Source organism: Coregonus lavaretus (assembly GCF_964263955.1).
Source record: "Coregonus lavaretus genome assembly, chromosome: 21".
Lineage (NCBI taxonomy): Eukaryota > Metazoa > Chordata > Actinopteri > Salmoniformes > Salmonidae > Coregonus > Coregonus lavaretus.
This window is the reverse complement of record NC_140008.1, coordinates 12,523,207-12,540,994: the sequence shown is the minus strand read 5'-3', so window position 1 is coordinate 12,540,994 and position 17,788 is coordinate 12,523,207. Positions and strand designations below refer to the sequence as shown.

Sequence of the window (17,788 nt, the reverse complement as noted above, 5' to 3'; positions counted from 1 at the left end):
ACTGAGACAGCCAAGGACGATTTGAAGGAGCTTCATCCCCAACATACAGTATCTCAAATACAGAGCAATTAATAGATTTACAATTACACCAGCACACAATGCAGCCTTCACCAAAAAAAATGCTTGGACAAAATGATGAAGCATGCTACATTTACTTTACAATATTTGTAAGTATCTGCCAGTGACTGAGGATGTGGTCTTGAAAGACATCAGAGGTGATTATGAAAATAGATGACTGGAAGTGAAAAACACTTTCATAACGTTCTCAAAGCACTGGAATCAAGAAACAAATATTCTAAGCTCTTTTTTTTCTGTCAAAATGTGGAGGTACTGTTTGGGGACCAGTTGGAGAGAGCACAGGAAGTGGTCTTTGAAACCTCTCTAATATCTATCAAAAGCTCAGTCACTTGATGTATGTGACAACCCAAGACCTATTTGCATTTCAAACAAATCTTTGAAGATCCAACAACAATCAAAATGGAAATGCTAGTAATTATAAAAATACAAAATATCATTACATTTGTAAACAAAACCAAATGTACTTTGGCATGGTGCACATGACATAAATATATGACAACTGAGGACTCATTAGCAATGTCAAATCTAATTAAATGTATGTCCACTGACGTCAAAGGAGACTGACGAGTATAGGTTTCTAAATTAATTGCTCATGTAGGAGTCTGGTTTCAAAATATTACGTAGCTGGCAATGTCCCCAAGAATTAGACAACATTTGATATATTTAACACTACATTCCAGACTATATTGAACTCAAACAAACGTATTAAACGAGATAAACATGTTTTACCCTGCACATTATTTTTGTTGTAAGATTAATTTAATGAAAATGTTATGACTAAAAGACAAGTGAGCAAAGTCGTTAATGCTCTATAATATGTGTGTTGTGACAGGACTATATCCTCTCCTCAACATGAAAGGTTTGTCACTAGTTACTTTATCATCAAAGCTTTATCTAAACCAATTTTAAACAGTCATTTTGCACACAGAGAGACACCTGGTCTGATCTCACGTGTGCAGCTGATTGTAGGGTTTCCAAACAGAAGAAGGAGTGCTAATCCAGAACAGGAGAGCCAGTGGAGTTGCTGAACTCCTGTGATGCATAACCAAGCTGAGAACAGGGAGCAGATAGAGAGTCAGGATAAACAGGTGAGAGGTTCTCACCTATTAGAGAAAGCTGGCGATCGAGCAGTACACCCGTTTGGGACTGTGACAGGCAACTGAAATGCTATGAGGGTTTTAATGGGATACTGTGATGGGTCAGCAAAACTCTGCATTTCTCTTTATGGAATTGGAATGGAGCCCCGCTCCAGACCAATGGTTCAGCAAGCTGCTGTAACTCTAGCCAAAACCCAACCTCCCTGCTGCCTGCATATAAATAACCAACCCTTCAGGATTGTTATTCTAGTTTTATTGCTTATTTATTTAACCGCCTGTCAATTGCAAGATGAGTTACAAATGTACAGTGCAGACCAAGACTGTATGGCAGAATTGTTCTGCCTACTTGTCCTTGCGTTGATGCTGGACAGTTGGTTCTGGTACTGTCTCCCCTTCTCTGTGGTAGGAGATTATGTACTGATTTAGGATCTTAATTTGAGGCAGTTTGCTACAGCAGAAAAATAATCCTGCAGCAACAGGAAATGTGAATTATTATGTGGATTATAATTAATGGACATATTTGTAGAGGTTGATACATTTTTTGTAAGGGAAAATCAAGTATTTTTAAACCTCAAATACACTATAAGTTTTACATTTCCTGCATTACAGGAAAGTTATCTTGCAACAGGGTGATCAAATGAAGATCCTACATCTGTAGAGGGTGGTCAGGTTGGTGCATGTCAGTGACCAATCTTACTGCTGCTTGATCTCTCTTTGACTGTAGTGGTGGAAGGGTCAGTGGGATATCTCCATTTTTTTTAATTATCTTGCTTGTCCTTTTCTTTATACTGTCCAGTCCAGCTTGCTGCTTCTTTGTGCTACCCACCAGCAACACACTGGCATACTCCAGGCATGGTCGGATCAGAGTGGTGTAGATTTCCAGTTGGAAGGCTGTTTCTTGCCATCACAGTCAGGAAGATGAGATGTGTTGAAGCCTTTTTCACTGCCTGGTCAATATGTTGGTTACCACTGAGTTGTTTGTCCAAGTGGAAGCAAAGGTATTTTGTTCCAACTGGAACAGCCTGTCCACCCAGGATTAGTGGAGCTGGCTGGGGAGGATTTTTAGTTGGACAGACTTCTTTCCATTAAGAAGTGTGTTGTTGTCTGCCGCCCATTCCTCCAGTTACTTCGCCTCCTCTTCCGCTGAGGTGTCATTGTCAATGTTTTCTAGCCTTAAAGAACAGGACAGCCCAAAGATGACTCTCCGAGTGGACATGTGGAGCAGGAAGAGGTAAGGCGAGACAACCCCACCCTGTGGGACCCCAGATGTTACCTCTGCCAATGAGCTGTACATTCCATTTGCCATCCCCCTCTGTGTTCTCCCTGTTGTGTAGCTGTGAAGCCAGGTGAGTAGCCTTGGACACAGACCCAGACTGGACAAATGCTGCAGGAGTTCAGCATGGTCGACACGGTCAAAAGCCTTTGACATGTCTGCCAACAGAACCCAAACCACTGTGGGTTGCTTTGAGTCTGTCTCTGTTAGCAAGGTGTGTGTGACTCTGACCAGCACATTTGTTGTGCTGTGTTTAGGCAAGTATGCATACTGGCTTTTGCATTCCTCAAGAGCAACTAGCATGAGCTTCTTCACAATTAACCTTTCCTGGACTTTGCACAGACAGGATGTAGGATAGATTGGTCTCCAATCATTTTTCTTTCCAGGACTGGGGACCTTAGAAACGGGGCAGATGTTAGCGGTCTTCCACACCGAAGGTACATAGCCCAGTTGATAGGAGGTGTTTACTAAGTGTGTGACCACTGGAGCTTGCCCCCCAATCCCCCCTTCCCCAAAACATGTGTAAATATTGGACTATAAATTGTGCCTTCCTGTATTATACTTATGCTAAATGTTTATTATGTTCTACTGGAGGACAAACTACTCGCCCTCCAGGACACCTACAGCACCCGATGTCACAGGAAGGCCAAAAAGATCATCAAGGACATCAACCACCCGATCCACTGCCTGTTCACCCCGCTATCATCCAGAAGGCGAGGTCAGTACAGGTGCATCAATGCTGGGACCGAGAGACTGAAAAACAGCTTCTATCTCAAGGCCATCAGACTGTTAAATAGCCATCACTAGCACATTAGAGGCTGCTGCTGCCTATAGAAATCACTGTCCACTTTAAGAAATGGAACACTATTTTACTGCACTGTCGGAGCTAGAAGCACAAGCATTTCGCTACACCCGCAATAACATCTGCTAAACACGTGTATGTGACAAATAAAATTTGATTTGATTTGATTTACTTTATGTTCGTATTCTTATCTTTTCTTATTTTTTATCATTTTGAATTGTTGAGAAGGAACCTGCAAGTAAGAATTTCGTTGGATGTTGTATACCACGTGTCCTGTACATACGACTAATAAAATTAAACTGAAACTAGCTAGATCCTCTGCAAATTCCTTTAGTAACCAGGGGGATAACACCTGGACCACATGCTTTCTATTTAATAAGAATAATTTGGTGGGTGCTTATATTTGTCCTATTTCACACATGCAGAGTGTACAGAACATTAAGGACACCTGCTATTTCCATGACACAGACTGACAAGGTGAATCCAGGTGAAAGCTTTGATCCCTTATTGATGTCACTTGTAAAATCAACTTCAATCAGTGTAGATGAAGGGGAGGAGACAGGTTAATTAAAGAAGGAATTTTAAGCCTTGAGACAATTGAGACATGGATTGTGTATGTGTGCCATTCAGAGCGTAAATTGGCAAGACAAAATATTTAAGTGCCTTTGAACGGGGTATGGTAGTAGGTGCCAGGTGCACCGGTTTGAGTGTGTCAAGAACTGCAATGCTGCAGGGTTTTTCACGGTTAACAGTTTCCCGTGTGTATCAAGAATGGTCCACCACCCAAAGGACATCCGACCAACTTGACACAACTGTGGGAATCATTGGAGTCAACATGGGCCGGCATCCCTGTGGAACGCCTTGTAAAGTCCATGCCCCGACTAATTGAGACTGTTCTGAGGGCAAAAAGGGAAGGTGTTCTTAATGTTTTGTACACTCAGTGTACAAGTGTGTGTTATACACGTGTGAATTTGAAACATGTTTTTTTGCATATCCTAACACCCTTTTCACGGCCACTGAGTCTTAAAAGAGCTTGTTGAATTTTTCTGAATATAATATGCATGTAAACTGTGGTAGTGGAAGAATAAATACAAATCCTCAGTAAAAATACACTTACCACGGAAGCATCAATAAGACTCCATCTGATGTTTAAGTGAATATTTATCTGTTGAGAGTAGGAAAGTAATACATTACAGTAAATGCAAATTGTAAACAGGAAAGATAATTTGAAACAATTGAACTAATTTTTTTTAAATAAAATTGCTTAGTCAATTTGTTACATTTGTAACAAGTTAACAATGAAATAATACACTTGCTTTTACTGTAATACAAAAGGGAAAAAAAAAAAATAATGAAGTAACTCACCTTAATTTCAGTGACAACGACAGACCCCAAAAAGACTGCGGAAGAAATAGTTGAGCCCAATTGTTGTTTTTTTAGGTAAAAAACCCCAACTTATATTAACCTAACTATTGAATGAATAACTCTTAAAAAAATATATAAAATCTATAAAACAAATATCATGATTTTACTTAACATAAAGTTTTCTTTATCCAACAGTAAATTAAGAATGTTCCAGATAATGTTGTATAACATGACAGAAAGCATTGATTTCAAAACCTCTAGAAACGTGTTACTGTACATGCTGCTCAATTTAGACTAGATAATCGAAGACGAGTATTAAAGAGATTGAACGGGATCTTAAGATTATTATTTTTATTATTTTTTTGGGAGGACGTAACATATCATACAAAATGGATGATGTCGTACACAATTGTGCACAATTTTCGGGGGCTCGTTTGGACTTTTATTATACAAAACCTTTAACTATAGGAGTGATCTGCATGTGTGACTATATGATATGGGCAACTCAGCACTCTAGTCTAGAACATTACCAAGGATCCACTCTATACGGTAACAGTACAGGATAGCGGTTGCAAGATTTACACGTTTTGTTCTCTTAGTGTATCAGCATGACAAAATATAAATATTTGAAATGAAGAATGATTTCCTTAAGCCAATTTAAAGTTTGTCACTGTACAGCAGGCTACTCTACTACAGGGAGTAAAGCAGTAAACCAAGAGTCAGACCATTACACACATCTTCCTAAGACTTTCTTACTTTCTGCTTCTGTTTCCTTCTGTTTCTTTCTGTGTCTTCGAAATAAATAAAGATGTGTCACATAGTTACGATATTGGTTGTAATGGGTATCAATCAGAATGTGGTTGTCAGTACGACATTACAGGACAGTAGTCAGTCACATCATACAAACACAGCCCAATGATCTAATTATCTCCCTCAAACATCTTCTTCCTGCCGTCCATGCCGGCCTTGTCGTCAATGTTCTTACGCCAGTCACCAACGTCACGCAAGTCCTTATCCTGTGATGGTAGAAAGGGTGAGAAGACAATGAAGTGTAGAATATCAAGGCCTAAAGTTCGTTCAACATTAACAATGTCTCACGATACAATATCTCTATAATATCTATATCTCTATGTTAACCTAATGGACCCACCTCTTTCTTCTCATCTTTCTTCACTTGTTTCAGGTTGGATCTCAAATCCATGGTCACCTTGTGCTTGGAGCCAAGCAGAGCCTGGAGCATAGCATCAGCAGACATACGCACTTTCTTCAGTGCTGGCTTCTTAAACTTGCCCCTCAGGTCAACAATTTTGATGTTTAGGTCTTTAACCTAGCGGGTGGAATTTTGGAACAAGAAAATCAGTGATTCAGGTGGGCTTAACAGAGGAAACAAATACATATAATATATATTTATCATATACCATACGTATATACCAACAATACTGGTATATATACAGTACCAGTCAAAAGTTTGGACACACCTACTCATTCAACGTTTTTTCTTAATTTTTACATTGTAGAATAATAGTGAAGACATCAGAACTATGAAATAACACATATGGAATCATGTAGTAACCAAAAAAGTGTTAAACAAATATATTTTATATTTTAGATTCTTCAAAGTAGCCACGCTTTGCCTTGATGACAGCTTTGCACACTCTTGGCATTCTCTCAACCAGCTTCACCTGGAATGCTTTTCCAACGGTCTTGAAGGAGTTCCTACATATGCTGAGCACTTGCTGGCTGCTTTTCCTTCACTCTGTGGTCCAACTCATCCCAAACCATCTCAATTGGGTTGAGGTCGGGTGATTTTGGAGGCCAGGTCATCTGATGCAGCACTCCATCACTCTCCTTCTTGGTCAAATAGCACTTACGCAGCCTGGAGGTGTATTGGGTCATTGTCCTGTTGAAAAACAAATGATAGTCCCACTAAGCGTAAACCAGATGGGATGGCGTACACTGCAGAATGCTGTGGTAGCCATGCTGGTTAAGTGTGCCTTGAATTCTAAATAAATCACTGACAGTGTCACCAGCAATGCACTCCCAAACCATCACACCTCCTCCATGCTTCACGGTGGGAACCACACATGTGGAGATCATCCGCTCACCTACTCTGCGTCTCAAAAAGACACGGCGGTTGGAACCAAAAATCTTAAATTTGGACTCATCAGACCAAAGGACATATTTCCACCGGTGTAATGTCCATTGCTCGTGTTTCTTGGCCCAAGCAAGTCTCTTCTTTTTATTGGTGTCCTTTAGTAGTGGTTTCTTTGCAGCAATTCTGCAGCAGAGGTAACTGTCACGGTTTCGGCCGAGGCTGCTCCTCCTCCTGGTTCGGGCAGGCTTCGGCGTTCGCCGTCCCCGGAGTACTAGCTGCCACCGCTCTATGTTTCTGTGTTTGATTGCTTTTGTCTGTCTGTCACACCTGTGTCTGTTTGGGAGTTGATTACGTGTCTTATAAGTTCCGTGTTGTGATCTAGGGTATTTGTGTGTTGTTATTCTGTTGCCACTGTGTCTATGATACATGTTTGTTTTCCGTGTCATGTTTTCATGTTTAGTGTTTTACGCGTGTGCGTAATTTTCCCTCGCCACTTCGTGTTTTCGAGGTCGGGGTTTTGTTCTCGTGTTATTGAGACTATTAAAAGTCTTGTTGGACTAAACCTCTGTTTCCTGCGCTTGACTCCTCCACCACATCCACGACGGAATAGTGACAGAACAACACACCATCATGGAGTCAGCAGGAACAGCGGCGGCACCCGAATCCCTGCTGGACCGGATCAACTTCCAGGACGCCATGATCCGGCAACTCGGGACCGCCATGGACGAGGTGTCCAACACTCTGCGCCGATTGGTGAACCCTGAGGTGGCCAAGGACCCTTACAACATCGCAGCACCAACGGCCAGTCCTCCTCTCTCAGCACCGGAACCCAGTGGCATTCGGCTCTCACTCCCGAGGGCATATGACGGTTCTGCAGCCGGGTGTCAGGGATTCCTCCTGCAGGTAGAACTTTACCTTGCCACCATACACCCGGCGCCCTCGGGATACGAGAGCGTCTCCGCCCTCATCTCCTGTCTCTCCGGAGTGGGCCAACGCCGAATGGAGGGGAATAGACGCCGCAACCATCACCTACGCAGAGTTCTCCCGCCGCTTCAGGGCTGTCTTCGATCATCCCCCTGAGGGGAAAGCGGCGGGAGAGCGTCTATTCCACCTCCGACAGGGGAAGAGGAGCGCACAGGAGTTCGCACTGGAGTTCCGGACACTAGCGGCGGATGCGGGGTGGAATGAGAGGGCCCTCATCGACCAGTACCGGTGTAGTCTACGAGAGGACGTTCGTCGGGAGCTGGCCTGCAGGGACACCAACCTGTCGTTTGACCAGTTGGTGGACATTTCCATCCGTCTGGATACCCTGCTGGCTACCCGCGGACGTCCCGAGTGGGGGTCGTCCAGTCCACCCTCCAGCACCCCCGAGCCGATTCCCATGGAGCTAGGGGGTGCTGGCGCTAGAGAGAGGAGGAGAGGGAACCCGAGGGGGGCCATCCCCTGCACCACCTGCGGTCGTGGAGGACACACTGCGGCCAGGTGCTGGGGAGGGTCTCCTGGGAGAGGTGACAACAGGCCACGCACTGGGGAGTCATTTCAGGTGAGTAGGCGCCCCACTCACCTAGAGCTCTCTGTTGGTCACATGAGTATTCCTGTGAGGTTTCCACAGGTGGCACCTCATTCCCAGCATAAGGCGCTAGTAGATTCAGGCGCAGCTGGGAACTTTATTGATCGGGCATTTTGTAGTAGGTTAGGGATTCCCCTTTGGCCGGTAGACGATCCATTTCCTGTCCACGCATTAGACAGCCGGCCGTTGGGGTCGGGCCTGATCAGGGAGGTCACAGCACCACTGACGATGACGACGCAGGGGGGTCATGAGGAGATCATTCAGTTTTATCTGATTGACTCTCCTGCGTACCCCGTGGTGTTGGGCCTTCCCTGGTTAAGCACCCATGATCCTACCATAGCGTGGCAACAGAGGGCTCTTATGGAGTGGTCTGCTCAGTGTGTAGGGAGATGTCTAGGTGTTTCCGTAGGGGCGACCTCGGTAGAGAGTCCGAACCAAGTGCCCGCACTGCGCATTCCCCCCGAGTATGAGGATTTAGCACTCGTGTTTAGCAAATCGAGGGCAACACGGCTACCTCCTCATAGACAGGGGGACTGTGCGATAAATCTCCAAACAGGAGCGGCTCTTCCACGGAGTCATGTGTATCCCCTGTCTCAAGAGGAGACAGCGGCTATGGAGACATACATAGCCGAGTCCTTGGCACAGGGATACATACGGTCCTCTACTTCCCCAGTCTCCTCGAGTTTCTTCTTTGTGAAGAAGAAGGACGGGGGATTGCGCCCGTGTATTGATTATCGTAGTCTCAATCAGATCACAGTTAAATACAGCTACCCACTTCCACTGATTGCGACGATGACGGAATCATTACGCGGAGCGCGGTTCTTCACAAAGTTGGATCTCAGGAGCGCATACAATCTGGTGCGCATTAGGGAGGGGGATGAATGGAAGACAGCATTTAGCACCACCTCGGGTCATTACGAGTATCTCGTCATGCCATACGGGTTAATGAATGCTCCGTCAGTCTTCCAATCCTTTGTTGACGAGATTTTCCGGGACATGCATGGGCAGGGGGTAGTAGTTTACATCGACGACATCCTAGTGTACTCTGCTACTCGAGCCGAGCATGTAGCCCAGGTGCGCCGAGTGTTGAGAAGACAGTTTGAGCATGACTTGTATGTCAAGGCAGAGAAATGCCTGTTCTTCCAGGAGTCCGTCTCCTTTTTGGGTTATCGGTTGTCCGCGTCTGGTGTGGAGATAGAGGTAGACCGGGTATCGGCCGTGTGTAATTGGCAAACTCCAACCACTGTAAAAGAGGTGCAGCAGTTCTTGGGTTTTGCTAATTACTACCGGAGGTTTATTCTGGGTTTTGGACAGGTTGCAGCTCCCATTACGTCCCTGCTAAAGGGGGGTCCGGTTCGTTTGCGGTGGTCGGCTGAGGCGGACAGGGCATTTGTCAAACTTAAGAACCTGTTCACCTCGGCTCCGGTGCTGGCGCATCCGGATCCCTCTTTACCATTCCAGGTTGAGGTAGACGCGTCCGAGACCGGTATTGGGGCAGTCCTGTCACAACGGTCCGGCGCGCCACCTAAACTCCGCCCCTGTGCTTTCTACTCGAAGAAGCTCAGCTCGGCGGAGAGCAACTATGATGTTGGGGACAGGGAGCTGTTAGCCGTAGTCCAAGCCCTAAAGGTGTGGAGGCATTGGCTTGAGGGGGCTCAACACCCTTTCCTCATTCTGACTGATCACCGTAACCTGGAGTACATCCGGGCAGCTAGGAGATTGAACCCTCGTCAGGCTAGGTGGAATATGTTCCTAACTCGGTTTGTTTTTAAGATCACATACATCCCAGGGTCCCAGAATGGTAAGGCAGACGCCCTGTCCCGGCGGTATGACACGGAGGAGAGGTCCAACGAGCCTACTTCCATATTGCCGGAATCTTGTTTGGTGGCTCCGGTAGTATGGGAGGTCGATACGGAAATCGAGCGGGCACTGCGTACCGACCCTACTCCCCCCGAGTGTCCTATGGGGCGGACGTACGTTCTGCTCGAGGTCCGTGATCGTCTTATTTATTGGGCTCATACATCACCCTCCTCTGGACATCCAGGTATTGGCCGGACCGTGCACTGTCTTAGCATGAAATACTGGTGGCCAACGTTAGCTAGGGATGTGAGGGTTTATGTCTCCTCCTGCTCGGTGTGTGCCCAGTGTAAGGCGCCTAGACATTTGCCCAGGGGTAAGCTACATCCCCTGCCCGTTCCACAACGACCATGGTCCCACCTATCGGTGGATTTCGTAACTGACCTACCCCCCTCCCAGGGGAATACCACCATATTGGTCGTTGTGGATCGGTTTTCCAAGGCCTGTCGTCTCCTTCCCATGCCGGGTCTCCCTACTGCCCTACAAACCGCTGAGGCCCTATTTACCCATGTGTTCCAGCACTATGGGGTCCCCGAGGATATTGTGTCTGACCGAGGTCCCCAGTTCACTTCCAGAGTTTGGGGAGCGTTCATGGAACGGTTGGGGGTCTCGGTAAGCCTTACCTCGGGGTACCACCCAGAGAGTAATGGGCAGGTGGAACGTGTCAACCAGGATGTGGGTAGGTTCTTGAGGTCCTATTGCCGGGACCGGCCGGAGGAGTGGTCGAGGTTCATCCCCTGGGCAGAGATGGCCCAGAACTCTCTCCGCCACTCCTCCACCAACTTAACACCTTTCCAGTGTGTTTTAGGTTATCAGCCGGTCCTGGCACCGTGGCACGAGAGCCAGATCGAGGCCCCTGCGGTGGACGAGTGGATTCGGCGCTCGGAAGAGACGTGGGACGCTGCCCATGTCCATCTGCAGCGTGCCATCCGTCAACAAAAGGCGAGCGCCGATCGCCACCGCAGTGAGGGACCGGTGTACGCACCGGGAGATCGAGTCTGGCTCTCGACTCGAAACCTGCCCCTCCGCCTGCCCTGCCGGAAGCTGGGTCGGCGGTTTGTGGGGCCCTTCAAAGTCCTGAGAAGATTGAACGAGGTGTGTTACAGGTTACAACTGCCAATTGAGTATAAAAATATTAACCCCTCGTTCCATGTGTCTCTTCTCAGGCCGGTGGTAGCTGGCCCACTCCAAGAAGATGAGATAGGAGAGACCCCTCCGCCCCCTTTGGACATCGAGGGGGTCCCGGCGTACAGGGTCCGGACCATCTTGGACTCGAGGCGCCGGAGGCGTGGTCTCCAGTATCTCGTGGAGTGGGAGGGGTACGGTCCGGAGGAACGGTGCTGGGTGCCCAGGAGGGACATACTCGATCCATCCCTCCTGACTGAGTTTCACCATGGGCATCCCACGCGCCCGGGTCCGCGTCCTCCTGGCCGTCCCCGAGGCCGGGGTCGGCGCGCGGCTGGAGCCGCGCGTCAAGGGGGGGGTACTGTCACGGTTTCGGCCGAGGCTGCTCCTCCTCCTGGTTCGGGCAGGCTTCGGCGTTCGCCGTCCCCGGAGTACTAGCTGCCACCGCTCTATGTTTCTGTGTTTGATTGCTTTTGTCTGTCTGTCACACCTGTGTCTGTTTGGGAGTTGATTACGTGTCTTATAAGTTCCGTGTTGTGATCTAGGGTATTTGTGTGTTGTTATTCTGTTGCCACTGTGTCTATGATACGTGTTTGTTTTCCGTGTCATGTTTTCATGTTTAGTGTTTTACGCGTGTGCGTAATTTTCCCTCGCCACTTCGTGTTTTCGAGGTCGGGGTTTTGTTCTCGTGTTATTGAGACTATTAAAAGTCTTGTTGGACTAAACCTCTGTTTCCTGCGCTTGACTCCTCCACCACATCCACGACGGAATAGTGAGAGTAACTCTGGGTCTTCCTTTCCTGTGGCGGTCCTCATGAGAGCCAGTTTCATCATAGCGCTTGATGGTTTTTGCGACTGCACTTTAAGAAATTCTCAAAGATTGACTGACCTTCATGTCTTAAAGCAATGATGGACTGTCGTTTCTCTTTGCTTATTTGAGCTGTTCTTGCCATAATATGGACTTGGTCTTTTACCAAATAGGGCTATCTTCTGCATACCACCCCTACCTTGTCACAACACAACTGATTGGCTCAAACGCATTAATTCCACACATTTTTTAACAAGGCACACCTGTTAATTGAAATGCATTCCAGGCGACTACCTCATGAATCTGGTTGAGAGAATGCCAAGAGTGTGCAAAGCTGTCATCAAGGCAAAGGGTGGCTACTTTGAAGAATCTCAAATGTAAAATATATTTTGATTTGTTGAACACTGTCACGTATACTCCCTTTGGCGTTCATTATTACACACACCTGTCGCCATCGTTACAAGCTCCTGCACCTCATGGGACTCACCTGGAATCCATCACCTTCCTGATTACCTCCCCTATATATGTCACTCCCTTTGGTTCCTTCCCCAGGCGTTATTGACCCTGTTTTTATGTTTCATGTCTGTACGCTACTCGTGTTTCTTGTTTTGTTCCTGGTTTCATTTATGATTAAATTCACTCCCTGTACTTGCTTCCCGACTCCCAGCGTACACGTTACAAACACTTTTTTGGTTACTACATGATTCCATATGTGTTATTTCATAGTTTTGATGTCTTCACTATTATTCTACAATGTAGAAAATAGTAAAGATAAAGTAAAACCCTGGAATGAGTAGGTGTGTCCAAACATTTGACTGGTACTGAATATATATATTGTATATACAGTATCTCACAAAAGTGAGTACACCCCTCACATTTTTGTAAATATTTGAGTATATCTTTTCATGTGACAACACTGAAGAAATGACACTTTGCTACAATGTAAAGTAGTGAGTGTACAGCTTGTATAACAGTGTAAATTTGCTGTCCCCTCAAAATAACTCAACATACAGCCATTAATGTCTAAACCGCTGGCAACAAAAGTGAGTACACACCTAAGTGAAAATGTCCAAATTGGGCCCAATTAGCCATTTTCCCTCCACAGTGTCATGTGACTCGTTAGTGTTACAAGGTCTCAGGGGTGAATGGGGAGCAGGTGTGTTAAATTTGGTGTCATCGCTCTCACACTCCCTCATACTGGTCACTGGAAGTTCAACATGGCACCTTATGGCAAAGAACTCTCTGAGGATCTGAAAAAAAGAATTGTTGCTCTACATAAAGATGGCCTGGGCTATAAGAAGATTGCCAAGACCCTGAAACTGAGCTGCAGCACGGTGGCCAAGACCATACAGCGGTTTAACAGGACAGCGGTTTAGACATTAATGGCTGTGTGTTGTGTTATTTTGAGGGGACAGCAAATTTACACTGTTATACAAGCTGTACACTCACTACTTTACATTGTGGCAAAGTGTCATTTCTTCAGTGTTGTCACATGAAAAGATATACTCAAATAATTACAAAAATGTGAGGGGTGTACTCACTTTTGTGAGATACTACATAGTGCCTTCAGAAAGTATTCACAACCCTTGACTTTTTCCAAATGTTGTTTTGTTACAGCCTGAATGTAAAATTCCTTAAATGTAGTGTTTTTTTTCAACACACAATACCCCATAATGTCAAATTTTTTACAAATTAATTAGAAAATGAAAAGCTGAAATGTCTCGAGTCAATAAGTATTCAACCCCTTTGTTATGGCAAGCCTTAACAAGTCACATACTAAGTTGATTGGACTCACTCTGTGTGCAGTAATAGTGTTTAATATGATTTTTGAATGACTACCTCATCTCTATACCCCACACATACAATTATCTGTAAGGTCCCTCTGTCGAGCAGTGAATTTCAAACACAGATTCAGCCACAAGACCAGGGAGGTATTCCAATGTCTCGCAAAGAAGGGCACCTATTGGTAGATGGGTAAAAAAAAAGCAGACATTGAATATCCCTTCGATCATGTTGAAGTTATTAATTTCACTTTGGATGGTGTATAAATGCACACAGTCACTACAAAGATACAGGTGTCCTTCCTAACTCAGTTGCCGGAGAGGAAGGAAACCGCTCAGGGATTTCACCATGAGGCCAATGGTGACTTTGAAACCATTACAGAGTTTAATGGCTGTGATAGGAGGAAACTGAGGATGGATCAACAACATTGTAGTTACTCCACAAAACTAACCTTATTGACAGAGTGACAATAAGGAAGCCTGTAAAGAATACAAATATTCCAAAACATGCATCCTAAAGTAATACTGCAAAACATTTGGCAAAGCAATTAACTTTTTGTCCTGAATACGAAGTGTTATGTTTGGGGCAAATCCAATACTACACATTAATGAGTACCACTCTCCATATTTTCAAGCATAGTGGTGGCTGCATTATGTTATGGGTATGCTTGTAATCGTTAAGGACTGGGAAGTTTTTCAGAATAAAAATGAAATGGAATGGAGCTAAGCACAGGCAAAATCCTAGAGGAAAACCTGGTTCCGTGTGTTTTCCTCCAGACACTGGGAGATTGATTCACCTTTCAGCAGGACAACAACCTAAAACACAAAGCCAAATCTATACTGGAGTTGCTTACCAAGAAGACAGTGAATATTACTGAGTGGTCGAGTTACAGTTTAGACTTAAATCTACTAGAAGAACTGAAAATGGTTGTCTAGTAATGATCAACAACCAATTTGACAGAGCTTGAAGAATTTTGAAAAGAATAATGGGCAAATGTTGCACAATCCAGGTGTGGAAAGCTCTTAGAGACTTATCCAGAAAGACTCACAGCTGTAATCACTGCCAAAGGTGCTTTACAAAGTATTGACTCAGGGGTGTGAAAACTAATGTGAATGAGATCTTTTCAATTTGTCATTATGGGGTATTGTGTGTAGATAGGTGAGAAACAAAATCTACTTAATACATTTTGAATTCAGGCTGTAACACAACAAAATGTGGAATAAGTCTTTCTGAAGGCACCTTATATTTATATTGAAACATAATGTTTTTTTAGGAACAGACAAGAAGGTTGCTTACCTCATTGCAAACCATGATCGCTTTATATTCTAAGTTGTATCTCTCCTCATCAACCACATTAACTTTGTCGTACATCTTTTTGCAAAGCTCCTAATGAAAGAATGCAACAAAGGAACATTTAACTGTCTTCATATAATACCTAATAGTATGCCTGAACTTACTTAGTACAGCTGAACCTGATAGAAGCACAACTCATACAACACACTGTATCAAGCAGGTATGATATGTTTTCATAATGTCTGTCTTTGAATATCTGAATATCATACCATCAAATCATCCTTGGAGTGGGGCATCTCCAGAGGAGGGCAGTTCTCTTCCATGTATCTCTCCCTCTCTTTAGTTTTCTCTAATGCTTCAGCTTCAAGCCAATCCTTAGCAACTGCCAGCATACAACTCTGGAGACAAATTATGACAGTTGATAAGACAATTGACCTATATGTCCCTTTGCTTTACTACTTTTTAAAAGTATGTTATATTATGATTTTTATACATTATTAAATGTTTTATTCTACGTAAAACATTAAAGGAAGGGCTGTGTGGGATTCCTTACCTTCAGAGTGTGCTTACGGCTTGAGGACACGTTGCCTTTCTTGCTATTGGACCAAGGAAATAAATCAGGTGAAGTACAACTACCTAAACACTTGAAACACAGCATGTAAACAATGTATTGGCCTATACTTACTCTGCCATCTTGGCTGTTTGGTGTCTTCACTTCCTAGAAATGCAAAACAATAGTAATCATGAAATATGTACTTATAACAGCCAACATTTTACCAAAAATACTGGTATATCCTCCATCAACTATACCAATCACAAAACTATACCAGTAAGATTACTGATACTGTTCTATAGGCTAAGGTACATGGAGAATGCTAGACCGGTCAATACAAAAAAAGTAGTCAAAGTCTGCAAACATGTATATATTTTTTAAGCACATTGAATAAGAGCACTCTAGGCTGTTTCTAATTTGTGTTATTGAGTCTGTCCCCGCTCTCCCCTACTTCCAACGGGGGTCTTCTTAATTGTTTTTGTAAATGAGACAAGTGATAAGAATACATTCCGAATTCCTTAATCTCAGTCGACTCTGGGTATCGTTTCCCTGGAGATGGGGAAGTTATCTTGAGTTGAGGAGAACTAAATTGGGCACAGATCTTGTATTAAATGGCTCTGTGTTATGGTAGGCTTGTCTCCAAGAGGTCACAGTAACCAAACACTGCAGCTGGTGGTACCAGCCCTGCCACCAGCCCTGCCATTGCCTTCTAGAACATTCCTTAGATGACCAAGACGTTAGGCCACGTCTCAAAAATAACTGCTGCTGCTCTATCAGGTCAGTTCAGTGTACTCACTCAACTGTCTCCATTCTCCATGATTACCTACACTGAATAAATGTATTATCAAAATGAGTTTATTAGCATATGTATTTTTCTATCCGGGGTGATTATTGTTCAGATTCAAGTGCAATAAACCAATGCCATGAATGTCCAACAATACTGTTTAAAGCAGTAAAGTTCTGAAGAACTCCCGTCCTTCATACTTGCAGAAGAGAGGGAACTTCACAGAGCTGCAGACTAATTAATTGTAATTGAAATAGTATCACCCCAGCTTCCATAAGCTCAACTAAATAGGCATATAGGTATTTACAGTACAGCAACTCTTGTGAACTGACATGCAGGGGTAGAAATTAAGCTAGACCGTGGCTAGTACTTTTCACACCGGGTTAGTTGAAAATTTACCCAACTAGCCTGCCGGCTAGTGATATTTTGTCTTTTCAAACATCACATGGCACAGATTCTGGACCCGGGCTATTAAAAATGTCAGTCTATTAGCCTGGCTGGCAAGTGCCCAAAATCTCTAAGTTCCAACCCAGTTGACATGTCAGCTGTTCAACTTGCCCTGGCTTGGGGTCGTCTATTACCAAAAATGTATCCTCACTATGCCCATGAACTCAAGTACAGTAACTCAAGTACTTTGGTCACATCCAAAATCAAAACGCAGCACTTTTTTTGCGGATCTGAAAATGTATAAAAGTGGAGCAAATAACGGTAAATGAGGTAATATATAGAAATGTATACGTCCAGATTGCGAATGAGATGATGTATCAGAGATGTCTATTATGTTGTAACAGGCTGTGTAGGTACAGTGGGGGAAAAAAGTATTTAGTCAGCCACCAGTTGTGCATGTTCTCCCACTTAAAAAGATTAGAGAGGCCTGTAATTTTCATCATAGGTACACGCCAACTATGACAGACAAAAAAAAAAATTCTCTGTCCTCCACTCGTTACCTGTATTAATGGCACCTGTTTGAACTTGTTATCAGTATAAAAGACACCTGTCCACAACCTCAAACAGTCACACTCCAAACTCCACTATGGCCAAGACCAAAGAGCTGTCAAAGGACACCAGAAACAAAATTGTAGACCTGCACCAGGCTGGGAAGATTGAATCTGCAATAGGTAAGCAGCTTGGTTTGAAGAAATCAACTGTGGGAGCAATTATTAGGAAATGGAAGACATACAAGACCACTGATAATCTCCCTCGATCTGGGGCTCCACGCAAGATCTCACCCCGTGGGGTCAAAATGATCACAAGAACGGTGAGCAAAAATCCCAGAACCACACGGGGGGACCTAGTGAATGACCTGC

The 17,788-nt window shown here is 44.4% G+C and overlaps 1 protein-coding gene across 1 annotated transcript; it reads right to left on the bottom strand.

Annotated features, from left to right (window-relative positions):
* Positions 1-5,535: 5,535 nt before the first annotated feature.
* LOC311148761 (troponin I, fast skeletal muscle-like) lies at positions 5,536-15,837 on the bottom strand (the record flags this gene model as incomplete). Its single annotated transcript, XM_084185727.1, has 6 exons — positions 5,536-5,631; positions 5,766-5,942; positions 15,148-15,237; positions 15,414-15,542; positions 15,698-15,740; positions 15,830-15,837. 6 exons carry the CDS (start codon positions 15,835-15,837, stop codon positions 5,536-5,538), a joined length of 543 nt encoding a protein of 180 aa, XP_084041853.1.
* Between the last annotated feature and the right edge of the window lie 1,951 nt (positions 15,838-17,788).